The sequence below is a fragment of the Mobula hypostoma genome, chromosome 24 (genome assembly GCF_963921235.1).
Source record: "Mobula hypostoma chromosome 24, sMobHyp1.1, whole genome shotgun sequence".
Classification (NCBI taxonomy): Eukaryota; Metazoa; Chordata; class Chondrichthyes; order Myliobatiformes; family Myliobatidae; genus Mobula; species Mobula hypostoma.
Genome location: NC_086120.1, coordinates 38,413,520 through 38,439,666, shown reverse-complemented (window position 1 = coordinate 38,439,666; position 26,147 = coordinate 38,413,520). Strand labels below are relative to the sequence as shown.

General features: G+C 44.2%; 1 protein-coding gene and 1 long non-coding RNA gene across 3 annotated transcripts in view; one reads left to right on the top strand and one right to left on the bottom strand.

Moving 5' to 3' along the window:
- Nucleotides 1-2,444, bottom strand: part of fgf22 (fibroblast growth factor 22) — a 174,077-nt gene extending 171,633 nt beyond the window's left edge. For both annotated transcript variants that reach the window (XM_063032330.1, XM_063032331.1), the window contains exons 1-2: nucleotides 2,356-2,444; nucleotides 176-474 (exon numbers count right to left, since the gene is read on the bottom strand). Coding sequence is in view for 1 of the 2 variants with exons in the window: in XM_063032331.1 (XP_062888401.1) it covers nucleotides 176-372 (197 nt within the window). In the remaining variant the exon portion in view is untranslated. The remainder of the gene's footprint in view (nucleotides 1-175; nucleotides 475-2,355) is intronic.
- Nucleotides 2,445-12,816: 10,372 nt separating this feature from the next.
- Nucleotides 12,817-26,147, top strand: part of LOC134337373 (uncharacterized) — a 55,424-nt gene continuing 42,093 nt past the window's right edge. Inside the window, exon 1 of the long non-coding RNA XR_010015975.1 lies at nucleotides 12,817-12,949. This is a non-coding gene — a long non-coding RNA (uncharacterized LOC134337373). The remainder of the gene's footprint in view (nucleotides 12,950-26,147) is intronic.

Below are 26,147 nucleotides of genomic sequence, written 5' to 3'. Positions count from 1 at the left end.
ATTTTATCTTCTCCCCAATTCACTCCCACACACTCTCCCGTTTAACAATTTTAGCGATCAATATTTGGAGCATTGTCAATGGTACAACTAATGATTCATTCCTGAAAGAGAAGGCTTTGCAAATAAATAATTAACATCTCTTTTTACACATCTAAATAACAGGCAAAACATTTACCTGGATATCCGTGGAGACGGGTGAGATGAGTTCTGGTTAAATAAGAATAGCAGCTTAACAAGAATCAGGTGGAAATGCTCTTTGGCACTGCCAAATCGAATGGTTCTTTTAACTCTCTGATGACTTAGGTTACTCCAGAACAAGGTTAAGGTTGAGAAATTACCAGGTACTCTATGTGTTGGCCTGGCCAATAACATGATTGTAAGAACTGGAATCTATACAGCTGAAGCAGAAAGGTGGCAGCCTTAACATCCTCCTCGAATATACTTTGGAGTCTCTAAAATCTTGTCTGTATCAAACTACATTCAAATAAATCACATGGTTAATGCTGAATTATAAACTGTGCAGTAATTTATTACAATCAAAGTTCAGAGTTAAAACTCCCACCAGTGAGCTAACCCTGATTGTTGTGTAATGGATTTGCAGCAAGTCCATATAAAGAACTGACATGAACCTCTGGCCATCTTCTGTGAAAAATGAAACAATTCTTGGCATGTATACTCAGCTTATAACTTAATTTGGGGCTATTAATCCCATAAGCAGATTCAGAATTGCCATAAACTTAAACAGTGGTTGATCATGCATTGTTCAAATCCTTACTATCACAGATGAGTCCAATCCTTGAGGACCTGAAGATTAAATATGGCTAAATATTAACAGCATTTCTGTATAGGAATGTCTTACGCAAGCATATCAAGTGGTTTCAAGTAACTGTGTTATAAATGGTTATTGATGGGCCCTACCAGCATAAAAATAGTTCAGAAAAATCATATTATTGTTGGGAGTCCAAGGTGATTCTGTGCCCTCAGCCCAGCTTTCGTGGTCATTGGCAAAATGGTAACAGCCCATCCTGAACTTCAAGAAATCTGCCCACGATAATCTAGTAATGTCTCTGAAGTCGACTTCTAACTTGCATTTCCTGAAGTGAAGTGTTAGTTCAAGAAGATCCCTTGCATTCAACAGGAAGGGTGGCAGCAAACTGGCTCGGCAGCCAATCCAGTTCAAGAAATCTTACTGTCGGCAAACGGAAATAAAAAGAACATTTTAATGAACATTTCAAGGAACATAAAATAGATACTGGAAGCTACATGGAATTTAGCACTGAGAGATAGTAATTCAAAAATTATATTGAATAAAATGATGGTTTTCATTATTTAAAATATCTCAAGATTTAGAAATATTTATCTGAGGGAATTACAATCCAGTTATATGACATGTTGTTCAGGCTCACTTTTGTAAGTATTAGTACACTAACCTTCAATTCATAAAGCTGGGCTGATGGCTGAGAATCTCCTTGGACTCCCAACAATAATACGATTTTTCTGAACTATTTTTATGCTGGTAGGGCCCACCAATAACCATTTATAACGCAGTTACCTGAAACCACTTGAAATCAGTTCTACATTCCCAAAGTCTTCTCCAGTTCATTGACTTCTAAAGCTAAATCAAAAATAGTTGAACAATGTATCCTGTTGAAGAACTGAAAATCACAGAGAGCAACTATTTGGGATTGATATCTACAGCTGTGAATGCATGTACTTGAGAAGTTGAGATCAGTTTCAATTTATAATGAGGGCAAGTGCTAAATGTTTCACTGGTTTATAACTGTTTTATACTGACGATCAAAACATAAGACATTAAGAAAAATCCACAAATGAGTCGATGTTACACACATCAAAGTTGCTGGTGAATGCAGCAGGTAAGGCAGCATCTCTAGGAAGAGGTACAGTCGACGTTTCAGGCCGAGACCCTTCATCAGGACTGAAACGTTGATGGTACCTCTTCCTAGAGATGCTGCCCGGCCTGCTGCGTTCACCAGCAAATTTGATGTGTGTTGTTTGAATTTCCAGCATCTGCAGAATTCCTCGTGTTTGCGTAATGAGTAGATGTTACTCATTTAAGTTGCAATCAGCATTGTGTGAACTGTGTCAAGTACATGTCATTAATAAATCCATTCCAAATACACATGTGGGAATGTCTGTGTATTAATAATGTCATTAGATCGCATAACTATACAACACAGTCAGTTCATCGTTCCTGTGCTGGGAAATCTATCCAATTAATCGCACTTGCCTTTCATTTCTTTTTTAGTGACTATTTAGTTCTCATTTGAAGGCTAAAATGAAATGTGCCAATCTCCTAATCTTTATGTAATGCATCCATCAAGTAAAAAGAATTACCTTCCGTGAAAGTTAGCTGTGAGCTATACTCATCCTGGGTTCTCCTTTCACAAAGAGAAAATTCTTTTGCCTTATTCACTCTGTTGAAACTTTTCTAAGTTTTAAATATCTTTATATTAAATCTTCCCTTAACCTTCTCTACTCAGAGGTGAAGAATTCCAACTTCTGCATTCTCTCCATATTACTGTTCTCCTTCATAAACTCTCTCTATGACAAAAAAAACTTAGCAGTGAACTTTCTTTTTCTGACAATCCTTATCATAATGAGAAACGTTTTCCGATTATGCTGGAAATAATTTACAGATACACCTTCTAGACTTAGGCACTGGGCCAGATTGAAAAGATCAGGGTGTTGGGGCATCAGGCGAGGGTCAGGCCGATTCAGCAGGCTGCTGGGCAATGTTTTCTCGGCTCTGCACTAAACTAAGAGTTTGTGGACAAACTCCATGTGAACTTCAGTTCAGAACATTCTTTGCTTGTGTTTATCATTTGTATGAGTTGTTAATTTTCTCTCTGTACACTGGGTGTTTGACGGTCTTCTTTTTAAATTTTTTTTTGTATTTCTTTGTTTCATGGCAAAGGAGATGAATCTTAAGGTTGTATTATGTATACATACTTTGATAATAAATGTACTTTGAACTTTAAAGCCACAAAAAAACAAAGTTAGGATAATAACTGCAAAGTAGCAGGTACATTCTCCAGTTAAGCGTCTGCTGTACTTGGTGCAATATAAAGCTGTAGGAAAGGATTTGACAAATAAAGTGGATCGTCTTCAGTTCCCTTCCCAATCAGGCGTGAAGTGGATTTTCCCAACTTCAATATTTGGATAACAAACGATCTCCTAGAGGAACGCAGTAGGCCAAGCAAGATCTATAAAAGGGGAAAGAAATTAGGAGTTCTAGTTGTGACGAGAGGCCTAGGTGAGGATGGTAAGGATGCAAGTGCTGGAGTACCTGAGGCTAGAATCGAGACATGATTTCGAGACTGAGACGAGAACAGGGTTCTTGACTGGATTCTAGATGAGAACCTGATGAGATTAGACGAGAATCCAAATGTGACAGAAATCCTAAACACAATCACAGACTAAACCAAACTTGAGCTGACGATTAAGCCTCAAACCTGAGTTCAGGTGCTCTTTAAATATCCAGATCTTGGTACCAAACGTTGGCCGCCAATTAGCGGAGAGGGCTAGAATCTTTAAAGAGGCCACGCCAGCTAGCCATACTCTGGAGAATCAGAGTGTCTAAATCCCAGATGCTGGCATGGTCAGGGGCATACCATAGCACGAGTATCATGCTCTCTCTAGTTGGGACCTCTAAATATTGATTAAAGAAACTTTTCTGAACACACTCGACAAATTCTATCCTATTTGGTCTTTTCACAGTATTGGATCCCCAGTCAGTATCGTTAACATTTCAGGTTGAAATCTAACATTAGGACTGAGAGTGGAGAGGGAAGATCAGTCAGATGATGGAACAGTTGGTGTAGTGGTAGATGCAGCATAGGGAGAGATGGCGAGGAAGGTTAGGTAGTGAAGAGGACATAAATGCAGTCAGTGGGATGGATTGAAATATGTCTATCTTAATGAAGATAAGTATCAGGAACAAGAACAATGAACTTAGGGCATGGAACTACGACATTGCAGAGGCTGTCACAAGGGCAGGAATGGCAGCTGGAAGTTCTGGAGTTTAGATGTTGCGATTTGGAAATGGAGGAAGGTAAAAGAGGTGGAGTGATTTTGCTAATCAGGGATAGTATGACAGCCACAGAAACAGTAGATGGCATGGAGGAATCGTCCACTGAGTCAGTGTGGGTGGAAGTCAGAAGCAAATGGAGCAATCAATCTATTCTATAGACCTCCTCACACCCACCCCCGCCAAGAGCAACAGAGACACTGAGGAGCAGATCGGGAAATGGATTTTGGAAAAAAGCAAATACGACAGGGTTGTTGCCATGGGTGACTTCAACTTCTCTAATATTGATTGGCACCTCACTAATGCAGAAAGCTTAGATGGGGTGGAATTTGTTAAGTGGTTCTAGGAAGAATTCCTGACTCAATATATAGACAGGTCAATGAGAGAGAGGTCACTCTGGATCTGGTGCTAGGCAATAAATCTGGTCAGGAGATACCTCTTGGTGGGTGAGTATTTCAGAGACAGTGACCACAACTTCCTGACCTCTTGAACAAGGATAGGAGTAGATGGTATGGGAAAGTATTTAATTGGGAGAGGGTAAATTATGAAGTAATTAGGCAGGAACTTGGGATCACATGTTGGGAGCAGACGTCCTCAGAGAAATTCACATTGGAAATGTACAGGAGACCACTTGCTTGAGGATCTGGATATGCTTGTCCTGTTAAGGCAGGGGAAGGAGAGCAAGGTGAAGGAACCATGGTTGAGAAGAGATGTGAAACATCTAGTCAAGAGGAAGAAAGAAGCATACTTGGGGTTGTGGAAGCAAGAACTGAACAGGGCTTTAGAGAGTTACAAGGTAGCCTGCAAAGAGTTTAAGAATGGACTTAGGGTAGCTAGAAGGGGACATGAGAAGGCCTTGGCGAGTAGGATTAATGAAAATCCCATGCAGTTCTGTGTGTGTGAAAAACAGGAGGATGACTAAAGTGAGGATAGAACTGATCTAGGATAGAAGAGGAAATGTGTCTGTAGTCAAAGGAGGTAGGAAGGTTCTTAATGAATACTTTGCCTGAGTATTCACCAATGAGAGGGAAAATGCCTTGATAAATGTGAGGAGAATGTAAAACAGGCGATGTTTAAGGGAATCTACAGGAACTTTTAAAAAAATATGAGGATAGAAAAGTAAACACGAGACATTCTGCAGATGCTGAAAATCCAAAGCAACACGCACAAAATGCTGGAGGAACTCAGCAGGTTCGGTAGCATATATGGAAATGAATAAACAGTTGATGTTTTGAGCTGAGACCTTTCATCAGGACTGAAAAGGAAGGTAGAAGATGTCAGGATAGGTAAGTCCCTGGGCCGGACAGGGTATACCCCAAGTTACTATGGGAAGCAAGGGAAGAGATTGCTCTGCCTTTGGTAGCGATGATCTTTGCATCCTCCCTGGCCACAATAGTAGTATCAGAAGATTGAAGTGTGACAAATGTAATTCCTTTGTTCAAGAAAGTCAAAAAGGATAATCCTGGAAATTATAGAGCAGTGAATCTTATGTCAGTGGTGGACAAACTATTAGAGAGGATTCTTGGGGATAGATTTGTGACCATTTGGAGAAGCATAGTCTGATTAGGGATAGCCAGCATGGTTTTGTGAGGGGCAGGTCATGCCTTATTAGTCTAATTGAATTCTTTAAGGAAGTGATGAAAAAGTGATGAGGTAGACCAGTGGATATGTTGTATATGGATTTTACTAAGTTTTATAAGATAGCCCATGGTAGCCTCATTCAAAAAGCCAGGAGACATGAGATCCAGGGAAATTTGGTTGTGTGGATTCAGAATTGGCTTACCAACAAAAGGCATAAGGCATTTGCAGACGAGGCATATTCTGCTTGGAGAGCAGTGACCAGTGGTGTTCAGCAGGGATTTATTCTGGGATCCATGCTCTTTATGACTTTTACAAATGACTTGGAATAGGAAGTGGAAGGGTGGGTAGGTAAGTATGCAAATGACGCGAAGGTTGGTGTTGCTGTGGGGAGTGTAGAAGCTTGTCGTAGGTTACAATGGGATATTGATAGGATGCAGAGCTGGCCTGAGAGGTGGCAGATGGAGTACAATCCGGAAAAGCGTGAAGTGATTCACTTTGGAAGGTCGAACTTGAAGGCAGAGTCGTGATTAATGGCAGAATTCTATGCAGTGTGAATGAACGGAGGGATCTTGGGGTCCACATCCACATATCTCTCGAAGCTGCCGCGCAAGTTGATCAGATGTTTAAGAAGGTATATGGTGTGTTGGTCTTCATTAGTCAGGGAATTAAGTTCAAGAGGCACAAGGTAATGTTGTAGCTCTACAAAAGAGTGGTGGAATGCACTCCCAGGAGTGGTGAACAGATATATTAGGGACATTTAAGAAACTCTTAGATTAGCACATGGATGAAAGAAAAATGGAGGGCTATGTGTGAAGGAAGGGTTATTTTGATCTTAGAGTAGGTTAAAAAAAATCGACACAACATCATGGGCCGAAAGGCCTGTACTGTGCTGTACTGTTCTGTGTTCTATGTTCTACAGTTAGTGAAAATGGGGGTGGGGGGTGGTGGGAGGGGAGAGAGACAGGGGCCTGTAGGTGATTGGTGGATTAAGCAGCACTGAAGGATGGTGGGCCAATGGAAGGAGGTGGGGGTGGTGGTAGAGGTGGAAAGGAGAGGCAAATGGATGATAGGTGGAGGCAGGTGGATCAAGGTAGGGGGAAAGGAGGATGAAGGTGTATACAGCTAGAAAGGCAATTAGCAAGAACACAAAGCCTACCAGTTTTAGAATCTGAAAAGTAATGGAAATCATTAAGACAGAGGAAAGCAAATGGAACCAGTTGAATTGGGGGTGGAGGTGGAATGTGGTAGCTGGTGCACAAAATGAGTGGGTTGTAAATTGATGGAACCAGGAATGTGGGGGGAGGGACGCAAAATAGATGATGCATTTCCTACCTCGGGACAACAAATCTTCATTTCAAATGACTGAAGCATGTATTGATCTATTTAATGATAAGTGAGTGTTACCAAGAAAGTGAGACAGAATTTACCTCACTATCCAGCTATAAATCAATTAGTTATCTCTACTCAGATATGCTTCTGATCGTACTACTGCTGTGGTGCATTTAACAACCTGAAGATCAATGTTTACAAACTGAAAGCTCTTGTTAAGAAAACAATTTGTGACCCACAAAGGGACATTTTGTTGAAGGCCTTATGCTAGTGTAACACGCTGTTAGGTTTCACTGCTAATGTAATGGCTCCTCTGTAATGTTCCACTGCTGAGGTAACGGTTTCTCTGTAGCAACAAAGTTTGAGTTCTGACTAGAGATAACGGGGCATGCTAGCCAATGAGCATGATGTTGTTCTTTCTTATGTGTCTGGGAGCCGGGAATTTGTGGGGTTTTTTTTTGGCTGGGGAGAGATGAGGAGAGAAGACATGAATGGAGAGAATTGGTAGACCGCCGGATGGGGTGGACTTGGAGCAAGGTTCCGAAGGTCAGTAACGAACGGAGGAGGTCGATGGTGGACGAATGGTCTTATCAGTGAGCTCCAACCTTGTGCAATAGATTGTTTCATGAGAATGGGCCCTTTTACTTTTTCATTTTCGTGTTATTGTCTGTCCTCGCCTCAAGATTGGCCCCGTAGAGATAGTCACTCAGCTTATCCACCACCACCCATTTAAATGCCAGAAATTCCAACATGCGTGTGGGATAGTTTTTCTCGGAGGGTGACAGACTCCGGCTGACAAACGCAACAGGCCTCAACCTGGTGCCCTGATCCTGATACAGGATGCCCCCTAAACCCTCTCAGCTGGCATCTGTGTGCAGTACATACGGCAATTGGGGGTCCACAAAAGCCAACACCGGTGCCTGAGTCAGCAGCTTCTTCAGTGACTGAAAGGCCTCTTCACATTTTGCATCCCACCTCGGTCCAAAGGGCTCTGATGGGCTAAGATACTCTCCATCCTCCTGTCCCTTTCTTCCCCAAGGGAGGGTAACCGCACAGAAGCTTCTTCAACGGGTGACTCACTTTTGCATAGCCCTTCACAAACCTCCAATAGTAACCACAGAACCCAAGGAACGAGCGCAGAGCGCTCACAGTCTGGGGTCTTGACCAAGTGGTAACAGCCTCTATCTTAGCTGGATCTGTAGCTACCCCATTTCATGAGACTCTGTGTCCAACATAGCTAACAGACATTTGGCAGAACTGGCACTTGTCCAGGAAACGTTTTAATCCTTCAGCTCTCAGGCGGCCCAGCACCTTCAGCAGCCTCTCTTCATGTTCTTCCTAGGTGGATCCAAATACTATGAGGTCATCCAGATTTACCAATACCTCAAGCAAGTTCATATCCTCCACCGTCTTCTCCATGACCTGCTGGAAGGTTGCAGGAGCTCCCGAGATGCCCTGGGGCATCTTTTCGAACTTGAAAAATCCCAGAGAACATATAAATGCCATTTTCTCTTTGCTGGCCTCACTCATGGGGATCTGGTAATATCCACTTCTCAAGTCCAGCACACTGAACCACTTCGCACCACTCAGGTAGGCCAGTGCATCTTCAGTCCTCGGGACAGTATACTGGTCAGGGATGGTGCGCCTGTTCAGAGGCCTATAGTCCACACACATTCATACCTTCCCATTCTTCTTTCAGGCCACTACTATTGGGGATGCATAGGGGCTTCGGGACTCGGTGATGATCCCAGCTTCCTTCAACTTACACAAATGCTGCCAAACATCCTCCACTTCTGCAGGGGCCAGTCGCCGTGACCTTTCTCTGAATGGGGTATCCTCAGTCACCCGGATAGTGTGACGCGTGCTCTTGGAACAACCCACATCGAACTCATCAGTGGAAAAGACACCTTCCAGCTTTAACATCTTCTCTATCAACCTCTTCTTCCAACCTGTAGGAACCAGGGAGTCCCCAAAGTTGAATGACTCAGTGGTCAACTTTCCCCCCTTTTCCAATAGTTTCTCCCCAGCTTGTCTCACAGGGACAGAGGGATCTGAGTTGCAGGTGGGCACGAGTGATAGGCCGGGGCAGGCCTTGCCAGGTAGACCAGAAGTATCCCCAGTAGTATCTGAACCTAAAGAGTTAGGTGAGGAGGTGCGGAGGTCTCAGAGAATTTGGAGACCATCAAATAGGCTGGCTTACGTAGCACCAGGGGAGCAGAGTGTGACCCCTACCGTTTTGGGAGCTATGTCACTGCCTTGTGCATCTGGTTTGGACTTTGTGTTTTGCAGGAAGGGTTGGCGAGTTATCTCAATGTTATGAGGACATAACTAAATTTAGCGGGGGGAGAGTGTAACACACCGTAAGGTTTCACTGCTAATGTAATGGCTTCTCTGTAATGTTCCACTACTGAGGTAATAGTTTCTCTGTAGCAACAAAATTTGGATTATGACCAGAGATAAAGGGGCATGCTAGCCAATGAGTAGGATGTTGTTCTTTCTTGTGTGTTAGGGAGCCGGGAATTTGCGGGTCTTTTGCCAGGGAGAGATGAGGAGAAAAGGCACGAATGGAGAGAGTTGGTAGACCACCAGATGGAGTGGACTTGGAGCGAGGGTCAGAAGGTCAGCGATGATCGGAGGAGGTCGATGGTGGACGAACGGCCTTATCAGTGAGCTCCGACCTTGTGCAATAGGTTGCTTCATGAGAATGGGCCCTTTTTCTTTTTCATTTTCTTTACCAGCCATATAGTCAAAAAAAGAATTATGAAGCTCAATAATTTAATTGCATATTGTGTACTGTTTGTTATTTTGTGGCACTGATTTGTAACAGGGGACACATCGAGCAGCATCCACCCAAACAAGACTTAAGTTTGGCCGGGGCGGGGGCTATCATCCCCTATATAAGCTTTTAGCTGAAGCGAGAGTTGCACTAGCAATTCAGAAGCATGTAAAGCATGTAAGACATGAAAGCAGAATTAGGCTATTCGGCCCATCAAATCTGCTTCACCATTTCATCATGGCTAATCCATTTCCCTCTCAACTCCATTCTCCTGCCTTCTCCCTGTAACCTTTCACACCCCAACTAATCAAGGAAATTGAAAGACTACGGAACCTGAACAAGGCATACGTTGTCCCAATAGTAATATCTGCAACTGGTATCATCCCAAAGTCAGTACACAACAGCATTGAACAATTAGGCCTACAAAGCAATACTTATTTAAATCTCGAGAAAACCATAACACTAAGAACTACTAGAATAGTCCAAAGTTCCTAACAAGTGAGAAATAAATGGGCTTGGTTATGCCCATATCTCAGGTTTTACCAGCTTGAGCTGAGAATAAATAAATAATACTGAGAACATGAGTTGTAGAGTCCTTGTAAATGAATCCATAGGTTGTGAAATCAGTTCAGTATTGAGGTGAGTGAAGCTAGCAAAATTGGTTCAAGAGCCTGATGGTTGAAGGGCAATAACTTTTTGGCAACACACATCAAAGTTGCTGGTGAACGCAGCAGGCCAAGCAGCATCTGTAGGAAGAGGTGCAGTCGACGTTTCAGGCCGAGACCCTTCGTCAGGACTAACTGAAGGAAGAGTGAGTAAGGGATTTGAAAGTTGGAGGGGGAGGGGGAGATCCAAAATGATAGGAGAAGACAGGAGGGGGAGGGATAGAGCCAAGAGCTGGACAGGTGATAGGCAAAAGGGGATACGAGAGGATCATGGGACAGGAGGTCCGGGAAGAAAGACAAGGGGGGGGGGGACCCAGAGGACGGGCAAGAGGTATATTCAGAGGGACAGAGGGAGAAAAAGGAGAGTGAGAAAAAGAATGTGTGCATAAAAATAAGTAACAGATGGGGTACGAGGGGGAGGTGGGGCCTTAGCGGAAGTTAGAGAAGTCGATGTTCATGCCATCAGGTTGGAGGCTACCCAGATGGGATATAAGATGTTGTTCCTCCAACCTGAGTGTGGCTTCATCTTTACAGTAGAGGAGGCCGTGGATAGACATGTCAGAATGGGAATGGGATGTGGAATTAAAATGTGTGGCCACTGGGAGATCCTGCTTTCTCTGGTGGACAGAGCGTAGATGTTCAGCAAAGCGGTCTCCCAGTCTGCGTCGGGTCTCGCCAATATATAAAAGGCCACATCGGGAGCACCGGACGCAATATATCACCCCAGTCGACTCACAGGTGAAGTGTTGCCTCAGCTGGAAGGACTGTTTGGGGCCCTGAATGGTGGTAAGGGAGGAAGTGTAAGGGCATGTGTAGCACTTGTTCCGCTTACACGGATAAGTGCCAGGAGGGAGATCAGTGGGGAGGGATGGGGGGGATGAATGGACAAGGGAGTTGTGTAGGGAGCGATCCCTGCGGAATGCAGAGAGAGGGGGGGAGGGAAAGATGTGCTTAGTGGTGGGATCCCGTTGGAGGTGGCAGAAGTTACGGAGAATAATATGTTGGACCTGGAGGCTGGTGGGGTGGTAGGTGAGGACCAGGGGAACCCTTTTCCTAGTGGGGTGGTGGGAGGATGGAGTGAGAGCAGATGTACGTGAAATGGGGGAGATGCGTTTAAGAGCAGAGTTGATAGTGGAGGAAGGGAAGCCCCTTTCTTTAAAAAAGGAAGACATCTCCCTCGTCCTAGAATGAAAAGCCTCATCCTGAGAGAAGATGCGGCAGAGATGGAGGAATTGCGAAAAGGGGATGGTGTTTTTGCAAGAGACAGGGTGAGAAGAGGAATAGTCCAGATAGCTGTGAGAGTCAGTAGGCTTATAGTAGACATCAGTGGATAAGCTGTCTCCAGAGACAGAGACATTAAGATCTAGAAAGGGGAGGGAGGAGTCGGAAATGGACCAGGTAAACTTGAGGGCAGGGTCAAAGTTGGAGGCAAAGTTAATAAAGTCAATGAGCTCAGCATGCGTGCAGGAAGCAGCGCCAATGCAGGCGTCGATGTAGCGAAGGAAAAGTGGGGGACAGGTACCAGAATAGGCACGGAACATAGATTGTTCCACAAACCCAACAAAAAGGCAGGCATTGCTAGGACCCATAAGGGTGCCCATAGCTACACCTTTAGTTTGGAGGAAGTGGGAGGAGCCAAAGGAGAAATTATTAAGAGTAAGGACTAATTCCGCTAGACGGAGCAGAGTGGTGGTAGAGGGGAACTGATTAGGTCTGGAATCCAAAAAGAAGCGCAGAGCTTTGAGACCTTCCTGATGGGGGATGGAAGTATATAAGGACGGGACATCCATGGTGAAAATAAAGCGGTGGGGGCCAGGGAACTTAAAATCATCGAAAAGTTTAAGAGCGTGAGAAGTGTCACGAACATATGTCGGAAAGGATTGAACAAGGGGTGATAAAACAGTGTCGAGGTATGCAGAAATGAGTTCGGTGGGGCAGGAGCAAGCTGAGACAATAGGTCGGCCAGGACAGGCAGGTTTGTGGATCTTGGGTAGGAGGTAGAAACGGGAAGTGCGGGGTGTGGGAACTATAAGGTTGGTAGCAGTGGATGGGAGATCCCCTGAGCGGATAAAGTCGGTGATGGTGTGGGAGACAATGGCCTGGTGCTCCTTAGTGGGGTCACGATCGAGGGGTAAATAAGAGGAGGTATCCGCGAGTTGTCGCTGTGCCTTGGCAAGGTAGAGGTCAGTACGCCAGACTACAACAGCACCCCCCTTATCGGCGGGTTTAATAATAAGGTTAGGATTAGTGCGGAGGGAGTGGAGAGCAGAGCGTTCCGAAGGAGTGAGGTTGGAATGGGGACAAGGTGCGGTGAAGTCGAGACGGTTGATGTCCCGTCGGCAGTTGGCAATAAAGAGATCCAGAGCAGGCAGAAGACCAGAGCGGGGTGTCCATGAAGAAGAGGAGGGTTGAAGACGGGAGAAGGGGTCATCGGTGGGGGTGGAAGAGTCCTTGCCGAAGAAGTAGGCTCGGAGACGGAGACGGCGGAAGAAAAGTTCCGCATCGTGGCGAACACGGAACTCGCTGAGGTGTGGGCGAAGCGGGACAAAGGTGAGGCCCTTACTGAGAACAGAGCGTTCTGCCTCCGACAGTTGAAGGTCGGAGGGGATGGTAAAGACCCGGCACGGATGAGAGCTGGGATCAGAGGGGGGAGGGGGGAGGCTGGGGGTGTCAATGGAGAGGGGAGGGTTGGGGTGAGAGGAAGATGGAGCCTCTGAGGGCCCAGGAGTTGACGGTGGGATCTGAGGGAGACGGGGCTGCGGAGTGGTGGTGGGGGAAGGGGAGACGGGAGTCACAACAGCAGCACATAAAGACCCGGCCTGGAGTTCAAGGCTGGAGACGCAGTTGGTGGTTGTGCAATCGCTGTGAAGGTGTCCATGGTCGTTGCTGGAGTCCGGGTTTTGAATATGCCCTGAGGTGTTGGAGCCGCCGAGATCAATGGCAGGTGCCGCAATTTGAAGTTCATGCCTGCTAGCGTCGGGGCCGGCAGGCTCTGCAGTCCGTAGATGTAGGATCTTGCGATCTTTGCCTAACATGACAAAGTCAAAAAAACGGCGATTGCAGGCGTGAATCCGACGGAGGATGAAATAACGGGTAGGACCATTACAGACGGCGAAGAAAGTGTCCCGAAGGTGTGGAAGGGTCTGGGATAGGGACACCAAGTACCTCCTCATGGCGGAGAGCGTCGCCTTCAGAGCTTGACGGGAGAAACGGCGAGAGGCAGAGTCAGTAAAATGTGAGTACCTGGGATCCTCAGAAGGTCCAAATTGAGAGGCTTGGAAACGAATCCTAAAGCCAACTGGAGTAAGTTGGCGACGGAGGCACGTTCCAAGAAAGGATATATGGCTGTGCTAGCGAGTCTGAGTCAAAGTGTGGTCGAAAAGTTGAACAGCCGAAAAAATTACAGATGGGGAGCAGTGAGAGATGGTTTCAAAAATAACTTTTTGGACTTGCATTGAGAGGCAGCTCCAAAGCCAATCCAAATGGGAAGTACAACATAAACATGAGAAATTCTGCAGATGCTGGAAATCCAAAGTAATACAAACAAAATGCTGGAGGTCAGGCAGGTCAGGCAGCATCTATGGAAATGGAACAGTCAACATTTTGGGCTGAGACCCTTTTTCAGGAAGCTCAACAGTATTTTTCTGCTTTGCAAAACTTAATAAAATAAATAATTTTCTTGTATGGAAATTCAGAACACAAGCAGTTTCTATAAGCTAAGTTTTAAATGAGAGTCCAAACTTTATAAACACTGTCACTTTCTTCTTTGCTGCTCTTTATCATAACTCATAGATTTTATTTATGTATTTTAGAAGTTGACTTGATTAAAATGTTCTCTACAAAAGGAAAGTTTGTGAATTGCATTATAAATAGTGTATTAATTCAACAATATTTTTGCAACCCCATTTCAAAGTCCTTGTTTCTGGAGGGTCAAAACTAGCACAATATGTGCAGATTAGTAATCAGTTTATCTAAAGTGGCAATGGAATAGAATAGCCAAACATATGTTAAGTTTATTGCAATTGCAAAGTTATCTGTCTCGGTCTATCAGTTATTCTTTTCTGCAATGTCTTATTCCTTTAGTTTCAACTGAAACTGACAACACTGCCAGTGATGTCAGAGATTGAACATTTTGTGTTCTGGATCAATGAATTTACCACATATCAGGTTGTGTCAGTAACTAGATTAAATCCAGCAACTTGTGTTGGATTTAAACCATGCCAGGGTGCCACTGCGTAGCATAACAGTTAGCATGATGGTATTACAGTTCCAGGTGTTAAATCAGTGAGTTGCAGGGTGGTGTGACTTGTTGGGCCACACAAAATACTCTGCAGATGCTGGGGTCAAAGCAACACTCACAACACACCGGAGGAACTCAGCAGGTCGGGCCGCAGCTGTGGAAAAGATCAGTCAACGTTTCGGGCCGGAACCCTTCGTCAGGACTGAAGAGGGAAGGGGCAGAGGCCCTATAAAGAAGGTGGGAAGGAGAAGGCTGGTAGGTTCCAGGTGAAAAACCAGTAAGGGGAAAGATAAAGAGGTGGGGGAGGGGAAGCAGGGAGGTGATAGGCAGGAAAGGTGAAGAAGGAATAGGGGAAAACACAATGGGTAGGAGAAGGAGGCAGAACCATGAGGGAGGTGATAGACAGCTGGGGGAGGGGGCAGAGTGAAATAGGGATAGGGGAAGGGAGGGGGAGGGAATTACCGGAAGTTGGAGAATTCTATGTTCATACCAAGGGGCTGAAGACTACCTAGACGGTATATGAGGTTTTGCTTCTCCAACCTGAGTTTAGCCTCATTATGGCAGTAGAGGACTCATTAGGCCAGAAAGACTTGTATCTGTAAATAAGATGTGCAAATAATTTATCCTCAACATTCATTTCAAGCTTGTGACTGGTTCCCTCCAATGAACCCCACGTTCCCTTGAGCAAGTTTTGACACCAACAGGTAGAGTGCTTTCACCTTGAACCCTGTTGACTGTGTTCAATAAAGGTTTGTTGGTCAAGTGCCGACTTGATACCAAAGGCAACCACCCTCTCGTCACTTCTGAAGTTTCCTCCTCGTTCCGTTCAAGTCTATGATGAGCTCTGGAGAGTGAGCAAAGCTCAGACTAGACATTGGTCAGTGGGTTATTGAGGAGCACGTTCCACCTAAGTCCATTGTTGACAACAAATTTCACAGATTTGCTGATATCTGAGATTCAACCAACTGAGCATTAATTGGCTAGCTTGGATTCATCTTGCTTTTGGCTGTAATGTTCCTATATTTTCAGCTGGATGTCAGTGTTGAATTACACTGAAACAGCTTGGACGGAGGCATGGTTAATTCTGAGAAATGAATGTTGCCTGGTAACACAGCCTTTGCAGTGATTCCTTGATGTCAAACAGGGTAAGCTAAAGTACCTGGAGACTAGCTTCTGTGGTGTCGGCGATCTCGGGAAGAAGCTGAGTTGTATCTTTTTCTCAGCACTCGTTACTGAACATATTTCTTCTTTAGAGCTCATTGACTTGGCCTTGCTGATATCGAGGATGGAGATGTTCTTGAAGCCTTTCTCCATTTGGCAGTTCATTATCAAACACCTTTCTGATCTGATTTGAAGCTTGTTTCTTTTCAACATAGAAAAAAGAGCATAGAATGTTTCAGCACAGTACAGGTCCTTTGGCCCACAAATGTTCTGCTGACCTTTTAACCTACTCCAGGAACTTCTCTCCCACATGGCTCTTTCATCAATGTGCCTATTTAAGAGTATCTTAAATGTCCCTAATGTACCTGCCTCTACCACCAACCCGGGCAGTGTGCTCCATACACTCATGACTCTTTTTCTTAAAAACCTACCTCTGACATCCATCTATACTAGAGGTTCCCAACCTTTTTATGCCATGGACCCCTACAATTAACCAAGGGGTCTGTGGACCCCAGATGGGAACACCTGCTCTGTATATTTCACCAATCACCTTAAAATTATGCCCCCTCATATTAGCCATTTTCCCCTTAGGGAAAAAAAGGCCTTGGTTATTCACTTAATTTATGCCTCTTGTCATCTTGTACATCTCTATTAAGTCACCTCTCATCCTCCTTCACTCCAAGGAGAAAAGCCCTAGTTCACTCAACCTATCCTCGTAAGACATGCTCTCTAGTCCAGGCAATATCCTGATAAATATCCTCTGTACCCTCTCTAAAGCTTTCACATCCTTCCTATAATGATACGACCATAACCGAGCACAACATTCCAAGTGTGGTCTAACCAGAGTTTTGAAGAGCAGCAACATTATTGCACATGCTGCATTTCCAGTTTTGCATGCATCCCGTCATTTCATGCCAGTTCTCTAGGCTGGCATCTCAGCTTGGGGTAGAGTTGGCGCAGTTTTCAGTGTTTCCTTTCACTTCTCATTAAGCTGGAATAACCCTTACTCTAGTTGTAATGATAGAATGTTCTCAACTCATATTCTCAGTATTGTTCATTTATGTTTTAGTGTATATTTGCACAGGTTGTTTTCTTTTGCAAATTGGTTGTTTGTCAGTCTTTGTTCAGGTGTAGTTCTTCGTTGATTCTATTTTATTTCTTTGTTCTACTGTGTATGCCTGCAAGAAAATGAATCTCAGGATGGTATATGATGACATATACATACTTGGTCACCATATACTTTGATAGTAAATTTTCTTTGAGCTTTCAATTCACTTTGAAGAATAAGATATGCCAAGTCTTAAGTCCTGGGATTTTTCCTTCTTCAAGGTTATTGAGTTATAGAGTGCTAGAGCACAGAAACAGACCTTCACAAGTGCATCAGCCCACTGCGTTCATCCAACCTGATGTTCATCCCAGTCCCATCTACCTGACTATTCATTCATTATATGTAATGTATGACATGAGCAATCATCGTCTTTCCATGACCATGACTGTTCCTGATAATTTTTTTCTGTAGAAGTGGGTTGTCATTGCCTTCGTCTGGCCAGTGTCTTTACAAGACGGGTGATCCCAGCCATTATCAATACTATTCAGAAATTGTCTGCCTGGCATCAGTGATCACATAACCAGGACTTGTGATGTGTACCAGCTGCTCATACAACCATCCACCACCCGCTTCCATGGCTTCATGTGACCTTGACTGAGAGACCAAGTAGGTGCTACACATTGGCCAACGGTGATCTGCAGGCTAGTGGAGGTAAGGAGCGCCTTACACCTCCTTTATCAGAGATGTATCTCCACTCCACCACCCAGTATACTTAACCATATCCTTCAAAACCCTTCCCATCCATGCACCTATCCAAACTTTCATTAAACGTTACAATTGAACCCACATCTAATAATTCCAGTGGTAGCTCATTCCACCCTCGCACCACACTCCGAGTGAAGACGTTTCCCCTCAGATTCCCCTTAAATATTTCACCTTCCACCCTAAACCTATGACCTTAAGTTCAAGTCTCAACCAACCAGAGGGAAAATAGCCCTGCATTCACTCACTCAAGATTGGTGAGAGAGTACCTGGATTTGAAACAGATATCACGAATCTCTACCATTGAACTATAATCCCTAGACTTAAGCATCGGGGCTGAAACCCCTGAATGAAGCTGAGAGGGAAAATGGATCAGCCATGATGAAATGGTGAAAGAGACTCGTTGGGCTAAATGGCCTAATTTTGCTCCTATATCTTATGGTATTTAAAAACGCAAACACGAGGAAATCTGCAGATGCTAGAAATTCAAGCAAAACACACAAAAAATGCTGGTGAACACAGCAGGCCAGGCAGCATCTATAGGAAGAGGTACAGTCGAAGTTTCGGGCTGAGACCTGGTTTTATGAACTAGAAATCTTTAGATCTTCAGTCCAACTGAGCTGAACTGTATCTAGGATACAGAAACTAGATAAGCAATAAAATGCCTGAACCACAAGTCATAACTATCAGAGAAGAATGTGCTCAGTGCACATAGGATGGGATGAAGGGTTACAGATTGTGGTAGACAATGCTTCAGGTATTATGATGGTTCATTATGAATGCCTAATACTGAGCTATCAGATCTGATCTGAATACACTTCCTTTAACACGACTGAGGCATCACATATTGGCTTGTAGGGTGTCTTTGGGGCAAAAACTGAACTTCACCTCCATCAGAACTGAGTGGCAATTGTTCCCATATCTTTCGAAGTCTAAAGTACAGAACAGAGGATTAGGGATTTCCGATAAAGTGGATTATAGATTTTAGAGTAACAGGTGCAATTCTCTAAAATTGATAGTGCTTAAAATTGGCAATTGTAAATTGATTAATATAGTAAATATTCTCAAAGATTGATGATTTTTGAGAAGTCAATGCCGTCAAACAGAATTTGGTAAAATTAGGAATTATAAATGAATACAACTCGCATCAGAGTACACCTGGATTAAAACATTAAACCTGTAAGTAAAAAGACGCTTATATAAGACAATAAGACCATAGGAGCAGAATTAGACCATCTGGCCCATCGAGTCTGCTCCACCATTCAATCATGGCTGATCCTTTTTTCTGTCTCCTCCTCAACCCCAGATCCTGGCCTTCTCCCCGTAACCTTTGATGCCATGTCCAGTCAAGAACCTATCAAACTCTGCCTTAAGTACACCCAAAGATCTGGCCTCCACAGCTGCATGTTTCAACAAATTCCACAAATTCACCACCTTTTGGCTAAAGAAGTGCCTTCGCATCTTGTTTTGAAAGGGTGACCTTCTATCTTGAGGCTATGCCCTCTTGTCCTAGACTGTCCCACCATGGGAAACATCATTTCCACATCTACTCTGTCTAGCCTTTCAACATTCAAAAGGTTTCAATGAGATCCCCCCTCATCCTTCTGAATTCCAGTGAAATTCTCAGACCCAGAACCATCAAATGTTCCTTGTATGATAACCTTTTCATTCCTGGAATCATCTTTGTGAACCTCCTCTGGACCCTGTCTAATGCCAACACATCTTTCTAAGATGAGGGGTCCAAAACTGTTCACAATACTCAAGGTGAGGCCTCACCAGTGCCTTATAAAGCCTCAGCATCATATCTTGTATTCTAGACCACTTGAAATGAATGCTAACATGGCATTTGTGTTCCTCACCACCGACTCAACCTGCAAGTTAAACTTCAGGGTGTTCTGCACAAGGACTCCCAAGTCCCTCTGCATCTCAGATTCCTGGATTTCCTCCCCATTTAGAAAAGAGTCCGCACGTTTATTTCTACTACCAAAGTGCATGACCATGCATTTTCCAACATTGTATTTCATTTGCCACTTTCTTGCCCATTTTCCTAATCTGTCTAAGTCCTTCTGCATCCTACCTGTTTCCTCAGCACTACCTGCCCCTCCACCAATCTTCGTATTATCTGCAAACTTGGCAACAAAGCCATCTATTCCATCATCTAAATCATTTATATACAGCATAAAAAGAAGTGGGCCCAACACCAACCCCTGTGGAACACCACTAGTCACCGGCAGCTAACCAGAAAAGGATACTTTTATTCCCACTCGCTGCCTCCTACCAATCACCCAATGCTCTAACCATGTTAGTAACTTTCCTGTAACACCATAGGCTCTTAACTTGGTAAGGAGCCTCATGTGTGGCACCTTGTCAAAGGCCTTCTGAAAGTCCAAATATACAGCATCCACTGCATCCCCTTTATCTATCCAACTTGTAATCTCCTCAAAGAATTCCAACAGGTTCGTCAGGCAGGATTTTCCCTGAAGAAAACCATGCTGACTTTGTACTATCTGTCCTGTGTCACCAAGTACTCCATCACCTCATCCTTAACAATTGAGTCTAACATCTTCCCAACCACTGAGGTCAGGCTAACTGGTCCATAATTTCCTTCCTGCTGTCTTCCTTCTTTCTTAAAGAACAGAGGAATGTTTGCAGTTTTCCAGTCCTCTGGCACCATGCTAGAGTCCAATGGTTTTTCAAAGATCATTTCTGATGCCACCACAATCTCTAATGCTATCTCTTTCAGAGCTCTAGGGTGCAGTTCATCTGGTCCAGTTGACTTAAGTAGCTTTAGGTCTTTCGGGTTTTTGAGCACCTTCTCTCTTGTAACATTAACTGTACCAGTAACTTAGCACCCATTATAGATACATACACTCAATGGTGTTTTCATTAGATACCTCAGGAACCTAACAAAGAGTTTACTGTATATACGTATGTGGTCATCTGCTGCTGTAGACCATCTACTTCAAGGTGCAATGTTCTGTGCATTCAGAGATGCACACCAGTGTTGTAACACGTGGTTATTTGAGTTACTGTTGCCTTCCTGTCATCTCAAACCAGTCTGGCCGTTCTCTTCTGATCTCTCTTATTAACAAGGAGTCTTGAACCACAGAACTGTTGCTCACTGGATTTTTTTTTGTTTTTCTCAACATTCTCAGTAAACTCCAGAGAAAGTTGTTAATGAAAACCTCAGGAGATCAGCAAGTTCTGAGATACTCAAACCACCTCAATTGGCACCAACAATAATTCCACGGTCAAGGTCACTTAGGTCACATTTTGTCCCCCATTCTGATATTTAGCCCCTGGGATCAATAAAGTATGATTATGACTATGACTGACTATGACTAAATCAAGTTTACTAAAAATTAAACAAAGCAAAAATTAAAATAAAATGAACAACAGTTTACAATTCATTCACTTGCATTGTGTATTGAGATTATTCTGAAATGTTTGTGTTTATTGGTAGTAACATTTTTAGTTGATTATGTATCCATTATGAGAAGTTTTAGTCTAAACTGAGATTAATTTACAGAATTCATACATAACATCCTCCAATATCATGGTAGTGTAGCAGTTAGTGCAACACTATTACAGCCAGGGCGTCAGAGTCACGAGTTCAGTTCTGGCACTGTCTGTAAGGAATGCATACATCAGGAATGAGTTTCCTCCTGGTGCTCCAGTTTCCTCCCACATTCCAAAGACGTGAGGATAACTGATTACGTGGTGTAATTGTGTGACGTGGACTTATTGCGCTAGAAGGGCCTGTTGCCATCTGGTATCTCTACATAAATAAATATACTACATCCCTTGTTTATAGATAAGGAAATAAATATTCCATTTTGTTGCTAAGTGGTGACTAAGATCCTGAACTATGAATAATATGCACAGATATCTGCCAGTTAATGCGTAATACAACACTGCCCATTGGATCAGTCAGGTCAGCCATGGTTACCAAGCCATAAAAGTAGGAGACATACAGACTTAAGACAGATAATTTCAAGCTGGAGACTAACCAGAGCCACCAGCAGGCTTGGTCGCCACAGTGTCTGACTGGCGATCTGGACAAGCAATTAAAGTTCCCTGACTTCATCGCATTATTCCTGAGGCCTGGCATGGTCATTCTGTCAGAAACCTCAAAACAGGTGGTCATGGTAGAACAGATAGTTCCTTGGGAAGACTGGATTGAGGAGGTGTTTGAGCATAAGAAAGCTAAATACCGGGAGCTGGTAGAGCAGTGGTGGAGACAGTAGTGTAGGACATGACTCAAGCCAGTGGAGATGGGGTGCAGAGGTTTTTCTGGATGCTTACTGTGCAGACCCTCCGTGGTTTTGCAGGGGTCTGCAAAGAAAAGAACCATCAGGACCGTCACAGAGACGGCTGGTCGAGCCTCCCAACGGCTATGGATTAAGAAGTACAAACCGCGGACCAATGCGAGCAAGCAAGGGCCAGATCAAAATAGCAAAATAAGTGTAGCTATGGGCACTCGCACAGGCCCCAGCTATGCCTGCCTCTTCGCTGGTTATGTGGAACAGTCTGTGCTCCAAACCTATTCTGGTACTGCTGCCCAACTTTTCCTTCGCTACGTTGACGACTACATTGGTGCTGCTTCCTGCACCCATGCTGAGCTCGTCAATTTCATCGACTTTACTTCAAACTTCCACTCAGCCCTCAAATTCACTTGGTCTATCTCGGGCACTTCTCTCCCCTTTCTCTATCTCTCGGTCTCCATCTCTGGAGACAGACTGTCCATTGACATCTTCTACAAGCCCACTGACTCTCATAACTACCTCGACTATACCTCTTCCCACCCTGCCACATGCAAAAATGCCAATCCCTATTCCCAGTTCCTCCGTCTCCGCCGCATCTGCTCCCAGGATGAGGCTTTCATTTTCCAGGACATCTCAAATGTTTTCTTTCTTTAAAGATCGTGGTTTCCCTTCTGCTGTCATCAATGATGCCCTCACCCACATCTCCTCCATTTCCCGCACTTCAGCCCTCACCCCATCCTCCTGCCACCACAACAGGGACAGAGTTCCCCCTGTCCTCACCTACCACCCCACCAGCCTCTGGATCCAGCACATTATCCTCCGCAACTTCCGCCACCTTCAACCGGACCCCACCACTAAGCACATCTTTCCCTCTCCACCCCTCTCCGCTTTCCGCAAGGATCGGTCCCTCGGTGGCTCCTGATCCACACGTCTCTCCCCACGGATCTCCCACCCGGCACTTATCCCTGTAAGCGTAAGTGATACACCTGTCCCTACACCTCCTCTCTTGCCACCATTCAGGGCCCCAAACAGTCCTTCCAGGTGAGGCAACACTTCACTTGTGAGTCTGTTGGGGTCATCTATTGCATCCGGAGCTCCCGGTGCGGCCTCCTCTACATCGTGAAACTCGATGCAGATTGGGGGACCGCTTCGTCGAGCACCTCCGCTCCGTCCACCACAACAGACAGGCTCTCCCAGTTGTCACCCACTTCAACTCTGCTTCCCATTCCCATTCAGATATGTCCATACATGGCCTCCTCCACTGCCATGATGAGGCTAAACTCAGGTTGGAGGAGCAACACCTCATATACCCTCTAGGTAGTCTTCAGGCCCTTGGGATGAACATAGAATTCTCCAACTTCTGGTAATTCTCTCCCCCTCCCTTCCCCTATCCCTATTTCACTCTGTCCCCTCCCTCAGTTGCCTATCACCTCCCTCATGGTTCCGCCTCCTTCTACTACCCATTGTGTTTTTCCCCTATTCCTTCTTCACCTTTCCTGCATATTCCCTCCCTATTTCCCCTCCCCCACCCCTTTATCTTTCCCCTTACTGGTTTTTCACCTAGAACCTACCAGCCTTCTCCTTCCCACCCTCCCCCCACCTTCTTTATAGGGCCTCTGCCCCTTCCCTCTTCAGTCCTGACAAAGGGTTCTGGCCCAAAACGTTGACTGATCGTTTCCACGGATGCTGCCCGACCTGCTGAGTTCCTCCAGTGTGTTGTGAGTGTTGCTTTGACCCCAGCATCTGCAAAATAAGCAAAATCTATTGTAGTGAAAAGTGGTCATGGCGTTGCTGGAATAAACTGAGAAAGTGATTAGATTTGTGCAGGTTGGTTCAAGGACTGAACAGATAAAGGAAAATAGTTGTTCTTTAAGCTGGCGGTGCAGGGCTTCAGGATTCAGCAGCCTCCTGTCCAATGGTAGCTACAACAAAGAGACATGGCCTGGATGGTGGGGATCTTTTTAAATTTTATTTCTATTTATTTATTGAGATTCAGCGTGGAGCAGGTCCTTTGGTTCTTTAAGCTATGCTGCCCAGCAATTCCCAATTTCACCCTAGCCTAATTATGGGACTACTTACAATGACCAATTCGCCTACCAACTGGTATGTCTTTGGACTGTGGGCGGAAACCGGAGCACTTGGAGGAAACCCATGTGGTAATGGGGAAAGCATACAAACTCCTTACAGTCGATGGTGGGAATTGAGCCCAGGTCGTCGGTACTGCAAAGTATTGCGCTACTGTGCTTTGATGATAGATGTTGCCTTTTTGAGGCATTGCCTAATGGAGACACTTCCAATGGTGAGGCAGGAAGTGCCAGTGATGTATTTACCTGTTCATAATTTTCTGCAATTTCTTTATGTTCCTGTGCACTTGAATTGTCATGTATGTTTTGGGAACTAAAGGAGGCATGACCAATGACCAATAGTACAAATGTCTCCTTTCCTGTGATAAAGCATAGGTTAATGAAATTACACATTGAAAACCCCATAAGGCATTTGAGAAAAAGATTCAATAACATTAAAATCATATCAAAATAGAATTGTAAAAGGTAAAACTGATGATATTTAATGACATTTTAAAAAGTGGAAAGTGGCAAACTTTCAAGCAATAACTTGAAGGCAGAATACAAGCTTAATGGCAGGATTCTTAACAGTGTGGAAAAACAGAGGGATTTTGGGGGTTCACATTCATAGCTCTCTCAAAACTGCGGCAGAGGTTGATAGGGTGGTAAAGAAGGTGAATGGTGAGTTGGCTGAGCATAGCGGTTAGCACAATGCTTTACAGAACAGGTGACCCGTATTCAATTCCTGCCACTGCTGTTTGTAAGGAGCTTGTACATTCGTCCTGTGACCACATGGGCTTTCTTCAGGTGCTTCTGTTTCCTCCCACAGTCCCAAGACGTACCAGTTGGTAATTTAATTGGTCATTGTTAATCATCCCATGATTAGGCTGGGATTAAATTGGGGGATTGCTGGGCAACGTGGCCAGAAGGGCCTATTCCTCACGGTATCTCAATAAATAAAAGTTGGGAGGATTAAGTTCAAGAGCTGTGTGGTAATGTTGCTGCTCTATAAAACTCTGGCTAGGCCACACTTGGAGTATTGTGTTCAGTTCTGGTTGCCTCATTATAGAATGGAGGTGTAATGGGGTGCAGAGGAGATTTACCCAAATGCTGCTTGAATTAGAGAGCGTTTCTTATAAGGATAGGTTGAGCAAGCTGGAGTGTTTCTCTTTAGAGCGAATGAGGATGAGAAATGATTTGATAAAGGTGGACGAGATGATAGGAGGCATATATCAAGTGGAAAGCCAGAGACTTTTTCACAGGGAAGAAATGGCTAATACCAAGGGGCATAGATTTAAGGTGTTGGGAGAAAAGGATAGAACTGGAGCTCCCAATCTTTTTCATGCCTTGGAGCCTTATCATTTCCCTTCTTGTTTTTTTTAACTGTTTTTCATGGAGGTCGAGTTTGAGGACGTGATTTTAAGTTCTTTAACTCTACTTGTTTCCTAGTTAGCCCATTGCTTTGCTTTGCTTTTTAGTTTAGTTGCCGGTGGGTTTTTTTTTCTTTCTTTATTGATATATATAAAAATTAGTATACTATTATATTACCTTGTTATTTTATGTTTAAATTGCACTGTTTGTATTAATTTTTTTTGTCATGGGTTAAGGATGAAAGGTGAAAAGTTTAAGAGGAACGTGAGGGGAAAAACATGAGGCGAGCTTGATTTCAATGTTTAAGCAAAATTTGGATAGATACATGGATGTAGGGGGATGAAGGGGTTTGGTCCAGGTGCAGGTCAATGGGAGTAGGCAGTTTAAATGATTTGTTACGGACTAGAGGGACCTGTCTCTGTGCTGTACTTTTCTATGACTCTGTGATCTAGAAATTAGAATTAAGCTTAGTACTATATAAAATATAAATGTTATGAAATGCTATGGAAGGTGTCAATATGCATGGAATGGTCTAACTGAAACACTAGTGGTATGTCATCCACTCATACAGCAAAAAATGAGGCCTTTCTTTCCATCATGACTGTTGCCTTGAAAAGTGCCGAGTTACCAGAAAAATTGCTGCTTCTTCCAAAGCAGGGGTTTCCAACCTTTTTTGTGGCATGGACCCCACCATTAACCGAGTGGTCCATGGACCCCAGGTTCTAGTGAATCCAAGATTAGCCTTTGAAAAATACATCGATAAAGCCATAATCATGCCCTAGAGGAGATTTCTTTGGTAGTACAGTGTCACAACAGTTAGTACAGCGATCTCATAGCT